Source organism: Leptonychotes weddellii, chromosome 13 (genome assembly GCF_054177405.1).
Source record: "Leptonychotes weddellii isolate Sample4059 chromosome 13, ASM5417740v2, whole genome shotgun sequence".
In the NCBI taxonomy this organism is placed as follows: Eukaryota; Metazoa; Chordata; class Mammalia; order Carnivora; family Phocidae; genus Leptonychotes; species Leptonychotes weddellii.
This window is the reverse complement of record NC_138381.1, coordinates 14,126,202-14,148,171: the sequence shown is the minus strand read 5'-3', so window position 1 is coordinate 14,148,171 and position 21,970 is coordinate 14,126,202. Positions and strand designations below refer to the sequence as shown.

At 36.2% G+C, this 21,970-nt stretch overlaps 1 protein-coding gene across 1 annotated transcript in view; it reads left to right on the top strand.

Annotated features, from left to right (window-relative positions):
* The first annotated feature begins 2,089 nt into the window (after positions 1-2,089).
* Positions 2,090-21,970, top strand: part of LOC102731758 (glutamate decarboxylase 1-like) — a 57,534-nt gene continuing 37,653 nt past the window's right edge. The window contains exons 1-3 of the mRNA XM_081802520.1: positions 2,090-2,152; positions 2,254-2,367; positions 3,331-3,391. Coding sequence (XP_081658646.1) covers positions 2,090-2,152; positions 2,254-2,367; positions 3,331-3,391 — 238 coding nt within the window. The remainder of the gene's footprint in view (positions 2,153-2,253; positions 2,368-3,330; positions 3,392-21,970) is intronic.

Genomic DNA, 21,970 nt, shown 5'->3' with positions numbered 1-21,970 from the left:
TGTTTAGATCCAGTCTCTTTTGCTTGAAATGCTCTTCTATCCTTCTTTACAAGTTAACTTCAAAATCTAGTTGTTACCTTTACCCGTAAGAGCTTTTCCAGTTCTCTCAGGGAGAGTTGGCCATTCTCTCTCCCGGCTCCCATATACTTAATATATATCTCTCTTCTATCTACAGGCATCCCTCAGAGATATTGTGGGTTTGGTTCAGACAATTACAATAAAGTGAACACTGCAATAAAGCATGTCACATGAGTTTGTTGGTTTCCCAATGCATATAAAAATTATGTTTATATTATACTGTAGTTTATTAAGTGTGCAATAGTATTGTGTCTAAAAAACAATATACATACCTTAATTACAAAATACTTTATTGCTAAAAAATTCTAACCATCACCTGAGCTTTCAGCAAGTCATGTTTTTGCTGGTGGTGTTGGATGGCTGCTGACTAATGAGGGTGGTGGTTGCTGGAGGTTGGGTTGGCTGTGCAATTTCTTAAAATAAGGCAACAATGAAGTTTGCTACATTGATTGACTCTTACTTTCAGGAATGATTTCTCTGTCACATGTAAGGCTGTTTGATAGCATTTTACCCGCAGCAGAACTTCTTTAAAAATTGGAGTCAGTCCTCTCAAACCTTGCCATTGCCTTATCAACTAAGATTATGTCATATTCTAAATTCTTTGTTGTCATTTCAACAATCTTCATAGCATCTTCACCAAGAGTACATTCCATTTCAAGAAACCACTTTTTCCCCCATCCATAAAAAGCAACTCGTCATTTGTCCAACTTTTATCATGAGATTCCAGCAATTCAGCCACGTTTTCAGGCTTCGTTTCCAATTCTAGTTCTCTTGCTATTCCCACCACATTTGCAGTACTTCCTTCATTTAAGTCTTGAACCTCCAATTTGTAAAAAAAAAAAAAATGTGGTGTCTGTGGAGTGCAGGAAAGCGAAGTGCAATAAAATGAGGTATGCCTATATTCTACTTTGAATATTGGATTCAAGTTTTTTGAAAACACAAGTAGAATGATCTACAAGTCAAGGAGAATCACTCTTAAGGAGAAGAAAGACATTGTATAATAAAATAAGAGAGGCATGTGGGTTCAAAAATGGAGGGATTTTTGAAGTTGGAAAAGCTTTGAATTTTTTTTTTTTTAAGATTTTATTTATTTATTTGACAGAGAGAGACACAGCAAGAGAGGGAACACAAGCAGGGGGAGTGGGAGAGGGAGAAGCAGGCTTCCTGCTTAGCAGGGAGCCAGATGTGGGGCTCGATCCCAGGACCCCGGGATCATGACCTGAGCCGAAGGCAGACACTTAATGACTGAGGCACCCAGGCGCCCCATGAAAAACTTTGAATTTCTATAGAGTCCAATGAAATCTGTATCAGTTTGTTATGGCTGCCATAACAAATTACCAGAAACTGAGTAGCCTAAACAGCAGGAATTTATTTTCTATCAGTTCTGGAAGCTAGAAGTCTGAGTTCAAGATATGAGTGAAATTGGTTTCTTCTGAGTCCCCTCTCTTTGGCTTGTAGATGACCATATTTCTCTGTGTCTTTACTTTGCTGTTTTTGTATGTGTTTTTGTTTCCTGATCTCTTCTTATAAGGAGTCAATCATACTGGATTGGGCCCCACCCTAATGATCCCTTTTAACTTAATCACCTCTTTAAAGACCTATTTCCAAATTCATTTCTAACAGGGGTTAGGACTTCATCCTGAGTTTTCTGGGGACACAGTTCAACCCACAACACACGTCGTTGGAGCTCTGTTTCCAGTAAAAGTGAAGAAGTGGAAGTCCTAAGAGAGGGGATTCATGAGAGAATGAAGTCCCTGCAAGACATCGGCTAGAACAGGGTGCAGAAGAGGATCAGCCATAGAGGAGAGACATTGTTTTAGATAATAGAGGTTGAAAAGTAGATAGATACAGATGAATTTAAGCTTATTGAGAAATCAGAGTCTGATGGCTTTTATCTGTGGAGGGAGAGGAAGTATGGTGGCAGCTGAGGTAAAGTTGAGGAAGATTTGCTGAGTGGGAGAGGCCAGAAAACAGTAACAAGAGGTTGAGACTATTGGCAGGAAGTAAAACCATGAGCCATGGAGCCAATGCTGGCTGGGGAAGGGACGGAAGATCGGAAGACATTAAAGGGAAGGTATTGACAAGGGTGTTGAAGGCCTAGAGAGCTCAGGATTTAGGATTAATTTGAAAAATAAAAACCTAAAGGATGATGTTTTTTTTAACTTTTATTTTTAGCTAAATCCATCCGTGCTTTTTCTTATCCAAACATCATTGAACTTTCTATACAAGAAAGATGCTTGTTCTTTCATAGAGGTTAATACGATCACTCAGTACATCCTTTTATACCAGGTATAAATATAAATAAATATTAGGTGTGTTTACTATCTTATGATGTTTTGAAAGATGTTGCCTTTGGGTAAAAGAATATAATACTGATTTTGAAGGAACAGAACTGAGGGTTGAAATGTTCATGACTAATAAAATGAGAATTGTTGCCAAGAATAGATTACAGAGTGCTCCTACAAGTGGAGGGCAGAAAAATAATTTTGGAAGAAATGTCTGGAAAAGAAAAGAATGGTGTGTGGGGGTGGGGGTCAATCTCACTTGCAAGGGCACAAAGTAAATCAAATGAGAACTGATGAGTGATCACAATTATGTCTGAGTTATAAAGGGTCTATTTTAAGTTCGCTGTCTGTAGTTTAAAATGTTTAACTGTTCCCTATATCATAAATTAGTACTGCACTATTATTAAAGTCTGTTAAAATTCATATCCTTTAAAGCAAGAAAAGTAACAGGTGAACTTATTAAATATTTAAGTGTCAAATGATGCATTCTGTAAAAGAAAGCCTTTATTTTCCAAAAGTATAGCTAATGTGTCATGAGATACCAAAAAAAATCACCCTGATTATCATCACTCCTACCACCTTCGCCTATTGCTCACCACTGCTTTACATGTTATATAAATTCACAAAACTCTGTAATGAAATATGGATCCTTCCTCAATCTATTGATTTAGCATCTCTACTCCTGCTTCAGCTGTTCTACAGAGAAAAAGAGGAATAAATTATTTTGATGATTTAAAAATGGAATAAATAAATTGTACACATTCATGCTCATTCCAGTCTTTCTATCTCAAGGAGTGTCACTTTTTTTAAAAATAGATAGTGAACTACACTGTTGGCTTTTACACAGTGAAAACCAAGCAGCTTATAACTCTGATCATTCTCAAAGAGCATCACTCTTATATTTTCCATCTTCTTTCACATCCCTTCTTCCTTCTTTTCTTTGACACCCTTCTTCATCCTTCCTTAGATACAAGGGTACCGCAAATCGGCTGACATGGACATAGGTGGAATGCGAGCCTCCGAGTTAAGTAAGTTTTGGGGGCCAATGTTCGTTTTAAAAAGTGGGTTTAGGATTCAGGCCCAGATCAGTCTGGACACATCCACATTTGCATTATGGTGGCCGGTTTGAGCAGGGGGACAGTTTGCTTTGGGAAAGATGGAGAAAGCCAGCCAAAATTCATCTCAATAAAAATAGGATGACATAGGGATCCTCCTAGTGGCTTCTTTAGAGGGAAGAGATTGTTACTGTCAGAGATTCAGTTCTGAGACTAAGATAATTTTTTTATTCATTTTGAAAGAGTCTTAATGGCACACTTATTATGTACTAGGCATATGCTAGAGGCCAGAAATACAGAATAAAACAAGCACCATTCCTAACACTGAAAAGCTCATATCCTATTTGGAGACATTATTAGGTTTGTGCTTTACTGGTTGGTATGACTCAATCAGTTATGCGATTGTTGTGGTTCAAAGGTCTCTTGGGAGAAATAGGTAAAGTGCAAGTAACTGTAGGAGAGGTAGGGAGTATTCACAAACATGATAAGATTATGATTTTGAAGTATGAGCAAGTTGGTTTGATATAAAAAAAGGGAAAAAGTGTCCAGACAGAGGGAATAATATGAATAAAAACACACAAGGAAACGTTTAACTGCTTAAACATAATTTACATCTGCTCTAAATAGGTAAGATTTTTTTTTCCCCATGATTTTTCTCCAAAAAGAAACAACTAATCTTTATGTGGCTGTTTAGATACATTTAAAAAATCTTTAAGATGATTTAGTTTTAAAGAATTAAACGTAGCAGGAAGGGAAAATTGATGGGGACACTATACGAGACTGGTGGAAACTAATTTAGAATAAAATCAAGCTGATGAGTCCTTTCCTAGAATAAATTATGATTTTTTCCTATAAGTATGTAAAATACTATCCATGTATGGAAATCTCTCCTAAATATAAGGAAAAAATGGTCACTACTGCATTTACGGCACAGTCACTTAAATCATATTTATTACAATTATTTTGTATGTTTCATAATTAAAGTTGGCTGTCAATAAAAGCTACAATTAATCTAAAAGCAATATGGTGGGAAAGTCTAGATTCCATGATTGCGTGAGGTAGGTAATCAAAGAAAATCAGTGTAAATGTAAATTTCACTATTTCACTGATTAGAGTGTCTTTGGTTTATAGTAGCAGCAAGGAATTCTATATATTTTTTGTTATCTACTTCAAGATTTTGAAAAATCAAAGAGCAAATCGCTGTTTTTTGCAAATCTATAGCTTGTTAGGAGGAAAATAGCTATTCCACTTTGCATAAACTCCAGGTTGGTTTCTCATCTGACATGCTCATTGCTCATTCATGAAACTGAGAATTTGCTCAAGAAGTTTGTCAACAGGATGGTATCGGAGGAGGAGACCTTTCCAATGGGAAGATGTGGATGATGAGACAGAAGAATCATAGCAGTATGAAAAAAGTAAAAACAAACAAAAATCCTATATTTTTTGGTTGCAAAGGATAGTCATAGCAATAATCATGGTAGGAGATTGGAAGCAATTTTACAATCTGTGCTCTCAGATCCCAAGAACTCCAATATGGAATGAAACAGGAAGACAAGTTCACCTTAAATTTTTTAAAGGATAATGATGTAATCGTTCAAAATTTAAAGAATTATTGATTTGCATTGTAATAATAGACAATTTCCTTTAACCTGTTTTTTAAAAAGATTGATTTATTATTTAAGAGGGGTGGTGAGGGGCAGAGGGAGAGAATCAATCTTAAGCAGACTCCCCCCTGAGTACAGAGCCCAATGTGGGGCTTATCCCAGGACCTGAGATCATGACCTGAGTAGAAATCAAGAGTCAGATGTTTAACCTACTGAGCCACCCAAGTACCCCTCCTTTGACCTGTTTTTGAGAGCACAGTATTTTCCCTATTTATTTCTCTTCATCTCGTTCTGTAATACATATCTGATAAATTGAAGACATATTTCCATTTAATTATCCCATTGCAGACTCCCCTCAGTTGCATTGGGTGCCATTTACAGTAATTAGGAAAACGTTCCATCACAACTTTTAACATATCTATAAGTTTAATCCTGTCTCTCATGAAATCACCTTGTTTAGGTTTAGAGTGTCCAGAACTCAGGAGAATATAGAACAAGAATTCTAGAATTGAATACAGAATTGTTTCATCATTTTCCACCTCTCAACAGTGTCCTCAGCTCATTCCCTCCTGATTCACATCCCTTAACAGTGGAGACAAGATTAGTCTCCAAAGGCTTTAGTATTCTTGGTTTGGAGGGGAAATGTGGAAGGCTTACTGTTCCACTCCTAAACCAGACTGTCTATGATCCACTTTATGGTTAATAGTAATATGGAGAGTATTTTGAACTTGCTTACTCAAAGGTATTGAATTAAAGTCTCCTACAAATTATTGATCCAAAATATCTATAGAAATATAGTATGAATTTGAAAGTCAATATCCAAATGGGGGAAATGGAGGGATTGTTCTGAATATTTAATTCTCTTCTTACACTGAACTTGTATTAAATACACTATGCATTTACATACTGGTTCAAATAACTTAGTGGTATATAATATGTATTTGTTGCTTTTTTCCTTCTTTTTCTTTGTAGTATAACTTAAAATCTAAGGGCATATGGAATTGACATTTTCACCATAAATCCACAGGATTCCCAACTTTAGGGTTTAATTTCTGTGATAATATAGGAATATCCATGTATTCACTACCAGTCTTAACATTGATACTGTTTGTTTAATATCTTTTCACAGGCTTGACATACAGTATCTGACACACAGAGGGAATTTATATAACACAAACATAACTTAAGAAGCAAAATGATGAAACAAACACCCATTCACTAAGCTACCTACATTCCCCTGTACTGTTTCATTTCCCTGCCTCAGATCTTTTGTCCTGAAAAATAAAGTATTTCCAATCTTACTGATGCCCCGTGTGCTTCTCTCAGTTCTCTATCTGTCGTCCACTATCTTGTATTTATTGTATATAATTCTCATGCCAGTTCTTCTCTTTTTTTAACACTTTTACAACAAATATATGAAACCTAAACAATGTGTACTAATTTTATATAAGATTTATTAATTTGATACTTGGAGCACCAGTTAATTAATTTTATCTATATATTAAATTAATATATCAATATTATTTATCCCTTTTTCCATTGATAGTGTTTGGATAGTGATATATAGATATATTTTTTTTCTGTATGTGTTAATGCTTTGATGAACATTCTTATGCAAGTTGTACACAGATGCTGAAGTTCCTGTAAGATGGAAGTTATTAATTTTGACTGCACATTGAAATCACCTGGGGGGTATTAAAAAAACTCTGATGCCTCACTCTCACCCCCAGAAATCATAGCCTAATTGATCTGCAGAATGACTTGGGCATCAGGATTATGTTAAAGTTCCCCATAGTGAACTGAGTTTGATACAGGTTTATATATGATATAGGTTTATATGCGGAGAATTATTAGGTTGTAGGTAGTGCGTATAAACATCTTCAGCTTTACCATATATTCATACAGTGTTCTTCTGAGTGGGGGTAACCATTTTACACTTCTAGTGAAAGTGTGTGAAAATTCCCTTTTTAAAAAAATTCGTGGGGCGTCTGGGTGTCTCAGTTGGCTGTGTCTGACTCTTGATTTCGGCTCATGTCATGATCTCAGCGTCATGAGATCGAGCCCTACATTGGGCTCCACACTCAGCAGGGAGTCTGCTGGAGATTCTCTCTCTCCCTCTGCCCCTCCCCCTGCTCTCTCTTTCTCTAAGATAAATAAACCTTTTTAAAAAATTCTTGCCACTGGGGCGCCTGGGTGGCTCAGTCGTTAAGCGTCTGCCTTCGGCTCAGGTCATGATCCCAGAGTTCTGGGATCGAGCCCCGCGTCGGGCTCTCCGCTCAGGGGAAAGCCTGCTTCTCCCTCTCCCACTCCCCCTGCTTGTGTTCCCTCTCGCTGTGTCTCTCCCTGTCAAATAAATAAATAAATTCTTAAAAAAAAAAAATTCTTGCCACCGCTTAATATTGCCAGGCTTTTACATTTCTGCCATTTTAATTAGAGTATGACATTTTATCTTCTATGGGTTTTAACTTGCCCTTTGCCTGATCATTAATGAGAAAGAGTAATTTTTCAGTGCTATTGGTATTAAGGTTTTTGTTCTATGAATTATCTTTTCATATTTTTATGCATTTTAATTAAACTTTTCTTTCGTGCTTAAGTCATTAATCAGTTCCATGTTGTTATTTGTGTATTGTGTAAAAACTCTAACTTAAAAAAGTTTTCTATTTTAATTTGACGGTCTCAGCATCATATTGTTGAATAGTTCATCCTTTCTCCACTGATATGCAGTGTTGTTTCAATGATGAGTCAAATTTCCACATATGTATGGGTCAGTTTCTTGTCTCCTTATTCTATCCCAATAGTTTGTGTATGCCCGCATGAGTAAGTTGCTTCTGTTATGTTGACTTTATAATAATTATTTCTATCTGTTAGGATAAATTCCCTTGTCTTTTTCTTCTTTAACATTGCCTCATCCATGTTGGATCTTTTATTCTTCCTTGCTAATTTTACAATTTTTTGGTCAAGTTAAGATCTTTCTTTCTTTCTTTCTTTCTTCCTTTCTTTTTCTTTCCTTCTTTCTTTCTTTCTTTTTCTTTCTTTCTTTCTTTCTTTCTTTCTTTCTTTCTTTCTTTCTTTCTTTCTTTTTCTTTCTTTCTTTCTTTCTTTCTTCTTTCTTTCTTTCTTTTCTCTTTCTTTTTCTTTTCTTTTTTTAAGAAAAAAGCCCAACATGGGGCTTGAGCTTACGACTCTGAGATCAAGACCTCAGCTAAGATTAAGAGTTGGACATTCAACCGACTGAGCTGCCAAGGTATCCCTGGTCAAGTTAAGTTTTTGATGATAATTCCAATGAATGTATAGATAAATTTGAGAAGACTTGCCATCACGAGACTAGGTCATCTTATGATGAGGCAAATAATTCTATTTATTTAGATCTTCCCTTATGGCTTCCAATAAATGCTTATTATACTCTCTCTCTAGACTAATTGCATCATTTCATTGGATTTCTTCTTAGGTAACATTTAATTTTGTTGCTATTATAAATGTCTTTTTTAAAAATATAATTTTTAGTAGTCATTCGTGGTATATAGGAGCATAACTGATTCCTGTAGATTGATTTTCAATCCAATAAACTTGAATTCTCTTATTAGCTCTGATAGTTTTCCTGTATATTTGATTGGATTTTCTGTATTGACAGTGATATTGTCTGTGAGTAGTGGAAATTTTAATCTTTAGAACTTATTTATTTTGTTTTACTATGTTCTCTAGAACCTGAAGAAAATTTTGAACACAAACAGTGATAAAATTCATCCTAGAAACATCCCTGATTATTTTTTTCTCTTACTCTAAAGCCTGTTTTGTCTGATACTAATTTAACCACACAGCTTACTTGTAATTGTCTTCCCCTAGTTTTTCTTTTCCTTCCTTTGACTTTTCATCTTTGGTATCCTTATACCCTTATGTGTGTTTCTTGTTAATAACACATATCTGGATTATGTTCTTTATCCAATTTGATTAACCACTGTCTTTTTTAAAATATAGTTTTATTGGGATATAATTTGTAGAACCATAAAATGCTCCTATTTAAGTTTACCTTTCATTTTTTTGTGGTGAATTTATGAATTGTGAAAGCATCACCAAAATCTAGTTTTAGAGCATTTTCTTTTCCCCTAAAAGATCCCAGTCAGCTGTTACAGCTAGTGCTGCAATGTACGTTCACAGACAAAGCTCGTGTGGACATAGCTTTCATTTCTTTAGGAAAATGCCAGGCAGTCCATTTGCTGGGTCTGATGGCAAGTTTATGTTTCACTTTTTGAGAAACTGCAAATTGTTGTATGAAGTGATGGCGCTGTGTTACATTCCCATCAGCAACATAGGAGGGGGTCTTGTTTCTCCACGTTCTCCAACATTTGTAATTGTCTGTCATCTTGGAGGTAGCCATTCAAGTATTTATGAAATAGTATCTCATCGTGGTTTTAACTGGAATTTCTCAGATGACTCATGATACCGAAGACCTTTTCATGTGTTTATTCACCATTCATATACCTTTGGTGAAATATCTATTCAGATATATTCTCCATTTAAAAAATGAGGTTGTTGTCTTATTATTGAGTTGTTAGTGTTCTATGTTTTAAAATAAGTCCTTTGTAAATGATATGGTTTGCAAATATTTCCTCAGAGTAGGTGGCTTTTTCTTTTTCATCTTAATGGTGCCTTTTCAAGAATATTGTACTTTTGATGTTATATATTCAAGAGCTCTTTGCCTAACAGAAGGTCACGCAGAAAGTCCCGGAAGGTCCTGTGTTTTCCAGTCCTTCTCTTTGGCTGATGACTTTAGTCCATCTGTTTTTGTTTTTTTCCTGTCAGATTAGTTTTTAGATCTATCCTTTACCTTTTTTATTCTTTAGTGTCATCTTGTCAGCAGTGAGAGGATTCGTGAGTTGGAAGGATGTTCATAATATTACAAAAGGACAATAATATAAAAGGATAATAATATTATCCTTTTCCCTCTTGTTCTCTCACAAGTGGACAGCATGGGTTTTTCAGAGGCCACATGACTGATACTGAAGGCAGAACAAGATGTGAGGATCCGTTTCTCTTCCCTTAAGTCATATTTAAGGAGATTGGCAGAAATGTGAAACAATGACACCCTTACTAGTTTTGGAAAATATATTTTTCATATAAATGTAATATGGAAGAGGCTTGTTTTGTTTTCCCCAGTGACTTACAACACTGCAGGGTCCTGAGGCCAAGGTGTTTGAGAATTGCTGCCTGCCTCGTGTGTAGTGCAGAGTGCGCTTTTTGTGTGTGTGTGTTTGAGTCCTGCTCAGCACGACATGTTCTTTGGTATGAGGGCCCAGAGCTTTCTTCCCTTTCTGGAACATCAGCCATGATCTCTTCCAGCAGTGTCTTCCCCTCGCCCAGCATTCTAGTCTTCCAGCCTGTTTACACCCTCTTGTGCTGTCTTCTGTACTGCTCTGTCTCTGTGGTAGTTTTCATTTCTGGGTCTCTGTAATACACCTGGAGTGATTCTTTGCATCTGGTTTGAAATTTGTTAACTTATCATTTGTTTTTTCATCATTTTTTCTCTCTTTGTTGAGGTGTAATTGACAAATTTAAAAAGTATATATTTAAGGGGTGTGCGGGATGGCTTTATATACATATACCTTGTGAAAGAATTACCACAATCAAGCTAATCCATCCGGGCGCCTGGGTGGCTCAGTTGGTTAAGCGACTGCCGTCGGCTCAGGTCATGATCCTGGAGTCCCGGGATCGAGCCCCGCATCGGGCTCCCTGCTCGGCAGGGAGTCTCCTTCTCCCTCTGACCCTCCCCCCTCTCATGTGCTCTCTCTCTCAAATAAATAAATAAAATCTTAAAAAAAAAAAAAGCTAATCCATCCATTACTTCACATAGTTACCTCTTGTGTGTGTGTGTGTGTGTGTGTGTGGTGAGAATCATTCCTCATTAGCGGAGCTGTATCAAATATGTTGTTTAATTGTTCCACTTGATTTTTGATGACTGTAGATTCATTTTTAGAAATAATATTTGGTTCTTATGAAAATCTGGTTGGTTGGTAGTGTTCTCTTTTGCAGCCTTAAGAAGACTCTATCCCTACCAGTATGTGGGCATCTAAGCTTTTGGTTCCTGAGATGAGCAAAGGCCACCTCTTCTAAACTTCCTTCCCAGTGATAAAACAGTGTCAGCTCATGTGCTGGTCACTATTCTTTCCAGACCTGCAAAGATTTCCCCAGTTCTTTGAAAGGGCTCATGAGACTCCAAAGGGCATACTTACGTGAGGCTTTTACTTAAAGGCAGAGATTGCGGTATAATAAGAGAAAAAGAATGCAGCAAACATCTGAAGTCCTAGACATCTTAAGAGCAAGATGTCCAGTGCTCCTATTCACTCCTACATGAACTGCACCATGTCTCCAGGTTGAACCGCAGGATCAATATGAGAAATCATGGCTTTGTGAAAGTTTAAAGAGAAGCTTTCAGGGAGGCCTGTCAGGTAATCAAGCCAAGTTTATCAAAGCAGGTAGGCCACCTGCAAAAGCTAGGTAAAGAAGCTGACTCTGGAAGTTACCAGGGAACTTAAAATAGGACATAAAATAGTATATCCTAAATAGTGCCTCTTAAATCCCATTGCCCTGATCTTGACTCAGAGTAAAAACCAGACATGCACACTTCTCTTGAGATAAGCTCAGAGCTTTTCCATTCCATCTGAAAGTCAACTTGATCTCCACAAGGTCTCTCTTTCCTTTGGTTCCTGGAAGTTTCTTTTACTTTCATATGAGCTCAGTTATACAATTAAAGGTATGATTGTTGTATTTTATACAGAATTTGTAGGTGATTTTTAATAGGGGGCATTCCAAGTTGTCTTGGTGTTACTTAAATCAATAATCCTCCATTATTTTTAATAATGGGAGTGACCGAAATTCATTGGGTTTACTATAATCCCAGTGGGCTACAACCCTTTTCTGAACCTGCACACTTTTTTTTTGAAGATTTTATTTTTAAGTAATCTCTACACCCAATGTGGGGCTCAAACTCACAACCCTGAGATCAAGCATTATACGCTCTACTGACAGAGCCAGCCAGGCAGCCCTGAATCTGCAGTCTTTATTGTGTGTCTTCTCTCCACGGTTACTAGATCCTGTTTCTTATACTTTAGGCCACTGGCTGGATTGCTACATAAAAGAACTGTTTGCCATCTTACTTCATCTATTTTACTCAATGTCCTGTTAGTAGAACTTGTCTCAATTATGCCTGTTTCCTTTTTTGGGGCGGGGGGGTCCTTGTAACTAGAACAGCTCCTTCGGTGCCCCAGCAGTCTCTTGCCTTCATAGACCACCACTGCTGATATTTGATTCATTGAGTACACTTTATAACAGGGAATTTAAAAATTAAAATTTCAATGAAAGCAAAGAGCATATTTTGATCTATTTTTTTTCCTGTATGAAACAAATATTTTTCTTCAGTAATTTATATTGTTGGAATTAAAAATTCTACTAACAAAGAGAGATCCCTCCACATAAATATGGAAATAAGACTGATTTCTTGTTAAATAAGCATAAGAGAGAACATGCATGTAGGTAGGTCATAAAGACTATAGAGCCAGGATAAAATTCAATTCAATTCTACACAATTCAATTCTACACAATTCAGTTCTACACAATTCATATAGCAAAGCATGTATAAAGTTCACTTGGGGCTTGAGATAACTATTTGTTTAGTTAATTGACCTCCTCCAAAAGAATATGAAAACTTCTTTTATCTTCCCAAGAAACTAGTGGTTACACCTGGCACTGTGCACCTAAAGATCAGAGAAGGGAGTGAATGGCAACATTTTTTCCTACACTTTCACTGTCATGCCTGAGCCTCACAATTACTCAGTGAAGGAAGAAATCACCCCATTTCACAGACCGCAAAGACCCCCAAAGTTTGAAGTGACATGTTCCAGAACATGCAGTCAGTTGGTATAGTGTTATGACTCTCCTCCCTCCCTCCCTTCCTTTCTCCCTCCCTCCCTCCTTCCCTCCCTACCCCCCTCCCTCTCTTCCCTCCTTCCTTCCTTCTTCTTTTCTCTTGAAACAATAAGTTGGAGGTTATTTTTTTCACATCAAAGTAGCACACAGGGATGTAAGATTGTTAAAATATTGCATTTGGCCACTCTTCCACTCTTTAGTTTTCTTTTATATCTTTTGTTCTCATTTTATTCTATATAGTTAAGTTCATTATAATTTTCTATACATGACTAAGCTTTTAAATTACTGCAACATGTTCAAGTCTCTCTCTCATTATTGGGGAAGTGGAATTTTCCTGGAGGGGAAATTATAATTAACTTGATTACCTTTTATCCAGAAAGTAAAAGAAAATAATATAGAATTGTTTTCCAAGTCAGGTTTTTAAATAAAACTTTCCTACCATTGATTAAAGTGAGTAAGATGTTAAGTGTGCTTTGAACTCTGTATTATTTTTATAAATATTCAAAATTATTTTCTTTATAATTTTATCAGGAATTTTTTTGGTGCTCATTGATTCTTTATTCTGTGCATTATATATACGTATATACATATTCTATGCCTTACATATACATATAATCTAGAATATGTCAAGCAGAGATTTTGAGTGATGAGTCTACAACAACAAATAAAGGAAGGCTCAGCTTTCAAAGAACTTGTACTTCTTTGGGAGAGAGAGATAATATACAATTAAATATATTTTAGGTACAATACTCTGCAGTTACAGCTGTGCAACATAATAGAAATTTAGATAAATTCTCAAGTTTTGTACAACATTGCTGCAGGCATATTGGTTTATCACTCTTAAGGGAACCCGCAATGGAATCCGGTACCCTCTCTAATAATAGCAATTATTAAGTGCTTTTTCTTATTACCATACACACGTGCAACTCTGAAACACAAATCTGATAATGTCATTTCCACAATAAACTCCACAATGGCTTCTTGTATCCTAGAACACTCTTCTCAAGCTTTTCCACCAAAGTACCTCAGTGAGGAAAGGATACAATGAAGGGTATGATAACCAAGGCTCGAATGATTGTTGAAGACTGTGAAAGTACTTAAATCTTGTATTTTGATATAAATACGCCAGCAGATTTATACTCTATACATAATATGCTTACTTTAAAATAATATTTTATTTATAATTATATAGTATAAGGAGAAAACTTAACCATCATTGATTCGTGGGTACAATGCTGGTGAATTTTGCCTATTAGTTTTAGAAAATTGAATTGAAAGTTGATATATTATTTTCATTTCAGTTTAATTTTGATTCTCAGATTTTGTATTGCAATATTGTATTGATCTTTATTGCCCCAATTGAGTAACATTCTTGATAAGGGAAGATATGTGTGACATAATGCTCCTTTCAAATACAAAGATTTTACTTTATCCTCTTTTAGCTGTTAGAAAAAAGACCTTCAAGATAATTTATATTCTTTAGCATAGCAGTGTTGTTTGAACTAGCTTAGTAATAAAGATAAAAAGAAGGAAGAGGTGTTGGAAGAATATTAAGAATACTGGAATAGTTCACAGAAGGAAGTGTTCTAGAAAATAGGGACACTCTGTTGCTGGGTGAAGTGGGGAGACACTGGGGCCCTAGGGCCTGGACCCAGCTGGACCTGAAGGAGTCACCGAAGGTTCTTGGGCTTGTCATGAGAAGGAATTCAAGGACAGACATGCAGCACGGTGGATGAATAACAGAAGCACTAGTGTTTATTAAAGTGAAAAGTACACTCTCGAAATATGACAGCAGGTGAGCTCAAGAGAGCCAGTGAGCTGCTCACCCTGGGGGTTGGGTTTCTATCTTTTATTGACAGTTGTTAGTAGGGAGTAGAATATTGATTACTTGGGGTGGGGAAAGAGTTTCTGGCTCTTTCTTCCTAATTTGGTCAGGGGTTTCCTGTCATGGCACCCACCATCCTGGGCCTGTCTGGTTTGATCTGACTTCTTGTAGAGTGCTGCCAGGATAGGCCTTGGATTTTCCAATAGCTGGCCATGACTTCCTCATTGCTGACCCCCAGAGTATCCTGTTAGAACTTAATTGCTTACTCTAACAGCTCTAGAGTCCCTCAAGAAACAACCAGAGTTTGGTTGGATCCAGAATTTTCTTTTTCTGCTTCTGTTTTTTATGTTCTCTGATAATTAGCTTCATTCACTCTGGCTGATTCATGTGGCAGAGAACAATTACCAGCAGTCTGGGGTCAGACACTGATATGTTAGTGAAGTAAAAAGGTCTTTAGCACCTGCTTCAATTAAAAAATTCTTGGGGAAGGGCTCTGACTGTTCTCGCTTGGGTTATATGCTCAACCCTGGATGAATGACAATGGTCATAGGCTGTGCGATTGATCATGTCTTAGGGTGTATGATTGGCCCTTGAGGACCTATGTGTTTGACATGAAGTGGAACAAAATATTCTACCCCCAAATATGCCTCTTTGGTATACTGACTTTTTGAGGCTGATTATTTTTAAGAAGGAGCAGATCCCGGAGAAGCTCTAAAAACTGGGTAGAAGTTACTCTTTCGTAAGAGACATTTACATATATAATGGATAGCTCCATTTATAAAGGTGTCTCCATCTCTGTACCAGAAAAGGAAGGTGACTAAATCTTTAGAAACTCTTATCAATAGAGAAGGCAGTGACTTAATCTGAATAACAACCATACCTTTGTTTATTGTGCTTCTCTGGCAACCCCCCACAAATGGTCTCTGCTCCCTGTACCCCCAACATTTTCTTCTGTCTTTAGCTGGAGATGGTATTTGGGGTGGTGGCTTGGACATTTTGGGGAATTACTCAGTTTCTCCTGGATATGTCCCATTGTATACAGAAAGCATGTGTGTTATTAAACTTCTTTTCATTTTTCTCCTGTTAATCTGTCTTTTATTTTGGGGGTCTCAGCCATGAACCTAGACGGGTAGAAGAAAAATTATTCTTCCTCCCTGACCAACGCATCAGTAAAGGTCCTTAGACTAAATCAATGCAGGAATGTAAGTAACACTCACTTGGCTATGGTTTGTAGGATTAGAAGAAAACAAGAGCATAGAGAAGAAATTCAGTTAGGAAGCTACTGAGATTTGTTGGCAACTTACAAGATGAATGACACAAAGTTGTGATTAAAAGTTGACTCTTCACAGTGAACCTTGATGTGACACATGCTGTAGGTGTCTCAACTCTAGGTCACATCTCTAACACTCTGTCTCTCCATATGACCTAATATTTAGTAATTAGGACTTTGACATAATTTAGAGGGAAAAAAAATAAAAGACTATATATTTATTTTTAAGATTTTTTATTTTATTTTTGACAGAAAGAGAGAGTGTACAAGCAGGGGAAGCAGCAGGCAGAGGGAGAGGGAGAAGCAGGCTCCCCGCTCAGCAGGGAGCCCAACGCGGGGCTTGATCCCAGGACTCTGGGATCACGACCTGAGCCGAAGGCAGACGGTTAACTGTCTGAGCCACCCAGGCACCCAAAAGACTATATTTAGTATTTATCCTAAGATTTAAGAACATAGATTTTGTATTTTTTTCTTTTGCAATAGGAAATAAGGTATTCTTTCATTCTCATTCAATAATAATACAAAATATGAAGATGATACTCTTGCCACTGACTTTCCCTGTATCAAGTTTGTTTTTTGTTCCTCACAGCAGGAGATTTGTGCTGAGCTGATAGAACTTGCTGAGGCTGTTTAATTTGTTTTAGTTAACAGAAAATAGCATCTACTAAGTTCTTTGCTGTGCACCAGAATGATACAGACAGAGCTGATTAAGACACAAAGGTGAATAAGACACAATGCTAGTTCCTTGTAGTCAATGACGTAAAATGTATATAAATAATTACAGTCCAAGATACTTGATTAGCACTTTAAGGTAAAAACAGAATAAAACTTAAAATACTCTATGCTAATACTGAGGAAACAAAATTATTTCATCTTAAGGTATTAAGAAGGATGTAAGGGAGCCCTGTAGGAATAAATAGGACTCAAATAATAAAGGAAATTTGGGGAAGGCATGCAAAACTGAGTTAGCAGTTTTAACAGAGCTTAACTTTTTTTTTTTTTAAAGATTTTATTTATTTATCAGAGAGAGACACAGCGAGAGAGGGAACACAAGCAGGGGGAGTGGGAGAGGGAGAAGCAGGCTTCCCGCCGAGCAGGGAACCCGATGCAGGGCTCGATCCCAGGACCCTGGGACCATGACCCGAGCTGAAGGCAGATGCTCAATGACTGAGCCACCCAGGCGCCCCCAGAGCTTAACTTTTAATTCATGCAAGTAAACTTTCACAAGGAAATAAATATATTTTGGACTTATACACAAGACCCTATCATCTGATATATATAGATCACACAGGAGGCTAAGTGAATGAGTGTGAATGGGTAGATAGAACTCTACCTCACTCCCAAAAAACTAGAGATATGAGAGATAAATGAACTATGCTCTGCTCTTTCTTAGTTAATTATCACCATCTCTATCAGTTTTAAAGTTTTCTAATGTGCAAACAAGACTCAAACTAATATCTCATTTCAAATGGTGTTCAATCATGTAAATCTCTTTCATTTTTTGCTTTTATTCGCATAGCGGTGTCCAGTGACTATAATGAGAGAGCATTTTTTCAACTGTTCAAATGTCATTTATTTAAGAAGCAAAATTTTGCATAATACACCTACAAAAGATCATATAGATAAATAATTCAAGGAATATTTATGAGTTTATTCATTTGTTTTGCAAGCCTGCCTTCTCGGTAGGTGAATTAATGTGCAAATTAAATATTCATGAGCCAATTTGTGTTATTGGCTTATTTTGTGATATCCAGATGTTATTTTTTTTCCTTCTTTGTATTCAGTAATGATCATTTGAGATTCAAATGCAAACACTAGGCATGGTTGTCATACCTATGTATCATTAAAAATGAATAATAAGGCACCATAAGAAAAAGCATTTTACTTACTGCTTTCTTTTCAATTTCAATAAGACAATACCATTGGAAATGTTACTTTCTACTTTAGAATAATTTTGTATCTACAACATCTATGCTTATGAAGGCAGCATTTTATAACGCGGTAGTTTTAAAACTTTTTGGTCTCAGAATCCCTTTACATGCTTGTAAGTTATTGAAAACCTCAAAGAAAACCCAAAGAATTTTTTTTTCCTGTGGTATAACTAATAATTTTGGCTGTATTAGAATCACAGACCTGTACCTCTGAAACAGATAGTACATTATACGTTAAAAAAAAAAAAAAAGAAGATAGTAGAAAGGGAAAAATGAAGGGGGGAGGAGTCGGAGGGGGAGAGGAACCATGAGAGACTATGCACTCTGAGAAACAAACTGAGGGTTCTGGGGGGGTGGGGGGATGGGTTAGCCTGGTGATGTGTATTAAAGAGGGCATGTATTGAATGGATCACTGGGTGTTATACACAAACAATGAATCATGGCACACTACATCAAAAACTAACGATGTAATGTATGGTGATTAATGTAACATAATAAAATAAAATTTAAAAGAAGAAGTTAGATTTCAAAGAGAAAAAATATTAAATTTAAAATATTTATCAATTTATTTTAAAATAATAGTTATTATATTAATGATCATATATATTAACATTAATAACATTGTTTTAAAATTAATCCTATTTTCCAAGACCAAAATAAAAATTGTACCACCATTCACTTGTCAACCCACCAGACTGGCTTCTGTTCTTAATATTTCATTGTGACTTGTTTTTGCAAGGACAAACAATATTCTCTATACTGCCAAATCCAACAAGTACTCCTTGCCCTTACATTCTTATATTACTGGTTTTCTCTGTTGCATCTGAGGAAAATAGTTATATATATGTGTGTGTGTGTGTGTACATATATATTTTGCTTTAAACAATTGTTTTTTAAAAAACTTAAAATAAGAAAAATGCCTTTACTCACATATTTATCATTTCTAACATTCTTCATTCCTTTGTGTAGAGCCAAGTTTTTTAAGAATCTTTTTTTCATTTTTTTTTTTTTTTTTTTTTAGCTTGAAGAACATCCTTAATGTATCTTGTGGTACTGTCAACAAAGTCCCCTTTGTTTGTGATGGAGAATGTGACACAAAATTCTAGTTAGTGTCTGGTTAATGTCTGCTTGTTTTCTTTCAGTACTTTAAAGAAGTCTTATTTTTTTGTTTGTTTGTTTATTTATAGCGCAAGTGGAGGGAGGAGCAGAGGGAGAGAGAGAGAGAGACTCTCAAGCAGACTCCGAGCTGAGTGCAGAGCCCGACACAGGGCTCAATCTCAGGACCCTGAGATCATGACCTGAGCTGAAACCAAGAGTCAGATCCTAACTGACTGAGCCACCCAGGCACCCCTAAAGAAGTCTTTTCATTGCTTTCTGACTTACACTATTTCTGATGAGAAATCTAGTCATTATTTTTTTTTATTAACATTAGTCCCCTGTACATAATAAATCTTTTCTTGGCTGTTTTAAATTTTTTTAAATAGCTGCTTTCAGCAATTTGATATATGTATTCAGGGTATGGTTTTCTTTCTGTTTATTCACCTTGGGATTTGTAGAGCATTCTGGGATCTGTGTGTTTATAATGTTGATCAAATTTGGAAATTTTTTTAGCCATTATTTCTTCACATATTTTTCTGCATCTCCTCTCTTTCTGGAACTCAAGTTAAGGATATATTAAATTACATTATCTTGCTGCACACATCACTAGATTCTGGTCATATTTTTCCAGCATTTTTTCTCCCTGTGCTTCAGTTTGGATAGTTTTTACTGCCCTTTCTTCAAATCCATTAGTCTTATCTTTTTTTCCTATAACCTCTAATCTTCTATTAGGCCAAGCTAGTGAATTTTTCATTTCAGTTATTTTTTTTCAGCCCTAGAAATTCTATTTAATTTAGTTTTATTGTCTCCATTTATCTTTTTATTATGTGCATGCCTTCTTTAAATCCTTGAATATATTTGTAGCAGATTTTTTAAAAGTCTTTACCTGCTTATTTCATCATCTCTGTCGTTTCTGGTTCTGTTTCTAGTCACTGATTTTTTTCTTGGTTGCAAGTCACATTTTTTTCTACTTCTTTGTGTGTTTTATAATTTTTATTGCATGCTGGACATTGTGAATTTTTTGTTATTTTGAATTTAGATGTCATCCTTCAAAGAATGTCGAGTTTTGTTAGGTAGTTAATTTACTTGTGGGTCACTGTTATCCTTTTAAGGATCCTTGTTTTTAAGCATTATTAGGTCTAGATCAACCTTTTTTCCTAGGGCTATTTTTAAAAGTAAGAAATCATTCTCTTTGTCCAGTCTAATAGGCAATAATTTTATAATTTTAATTTTCAAAATACTAATAATGTATTATCAATTAATTTGTGAATTATTAAAATTTGAAGAGTTTATTAAAGTCACATTTACATGCCATTTCTTGATTCTTTTGAGATTCATAATTTTTTCACTTCCCTAATGTCTATTTTTAATTTTTTTCTTTTATTTCTTGTTTGCAATCTTCATAGTATCTTCAGTTCAAACTTTGGTGATTTGGCCTGGCTGGAAGGGACTGATTGATTCCAGATTATATAACCTGATAAATACTAATAACCCTTAATTCCTAAAAATATCAGAAAGTTAGTTGGTTTAATTACCAGTTGTTCCATATGTATTTCATTCAGCTACTAGATTAAGTTGTCTCCGAATAACTACTATTCATAATGAAGTAGGGGCTATTTAGCTGTTTTATGGTTTACAAAACTGGGATAACTTGAGGTTTGCCTTGATTTTCCAAGGCTGCTATAAGTCAGCATAGATGTTATAGATCTGGTTCAGGCCAGATTATATTAAACCCTGTGAGATTCAACTTGGAATTATTTGTCCCTATTGGTCCATATTCTAAAATCATTCTTCGGGGCACCTGGCTGGCTCAGTCGGTTAAGCGTCTGATGCTTGGTTTCAGCTCAGGTCATGATCTCAGGTTCATGGGATTGAGCCCCACATTGGGCTCTGCACTCAGCAGGGAGTCTGCTTCTCTCCCTCTCCTTTTGCCCCTCCCCCTGCTCCCATACTCTCTCTCTAAAATAAATAAGCAAATCTTTAAAAAAATCATTCTTCATAATGTAGGCTTTGAGAAAATGTGGGAGCTTTTGAGAAAAAATATAAATTACATGTGTCAACAAATAGGATGTGGAGATATGAATGGCAATTCAATTCCTTCATTGTAGGGAGCCATTTAGAAAGGCCTCAATGAACTCAGATAATTGAAAGAATTAATGTTGAAAGCAAAGCATTGGTGTTGCTTTACATGTTAATATTTTGTGTTCAAGTAAAAGCATACATTACTTGAAAACAATTTCAGATTTTGATAACATCACAGGGTCTATTTACTAAGTCACCAGGTAGGCAGGAATAGTTAGTATGTTATGTTGTTTCAGCAAAATGAAGAGATTAAGGTTGGAAGATCGAGTTTTTGGTCTGGGGTCAAAACTCTGCCCTGACAGTTGCTACTTGTACTTTTTTTTTTTTTTAAGATTTTATTTATTTATTTGAGAGAGAGAGAATGAGAGACAGAGAGCATGAGAGGGAGGAGGGTCAGAGGGAGAAGCAGACTCCCCGCCGAGCAGGGAGCCCGATGCGGGACTCGATCCCGGGACTCCAGGATCATGACCTGAGCCGAAGGCAGTCGCTTAAGCAACTGAGCCACCCAGGCGCCCTGTCCATCAGAATTTCTAATCATGTTGAAATAAGTAGTATTACCACAGAGGATCAATGTAATTCCAGCTTAAATCAGTGGAACATTGACTTTTAGTTAATCTCTTTTCAGCTTCCTCAAGTGTAAATGTATATTTTTAAGGCGACTTCTTGAAATATGGAAACAGAGCCCATCTCTATCTTTGCCCATCATTATCCAGGCAGGGAGTCTCTGCTTAAGGTTGAGGGGCTATGCTGGCTGTAAGTGGTCATTTACTCTTCGGTGTCTGTGAAGGCTTTGAGGGCGGGTCCCGCTGCAATGAGGTGCCC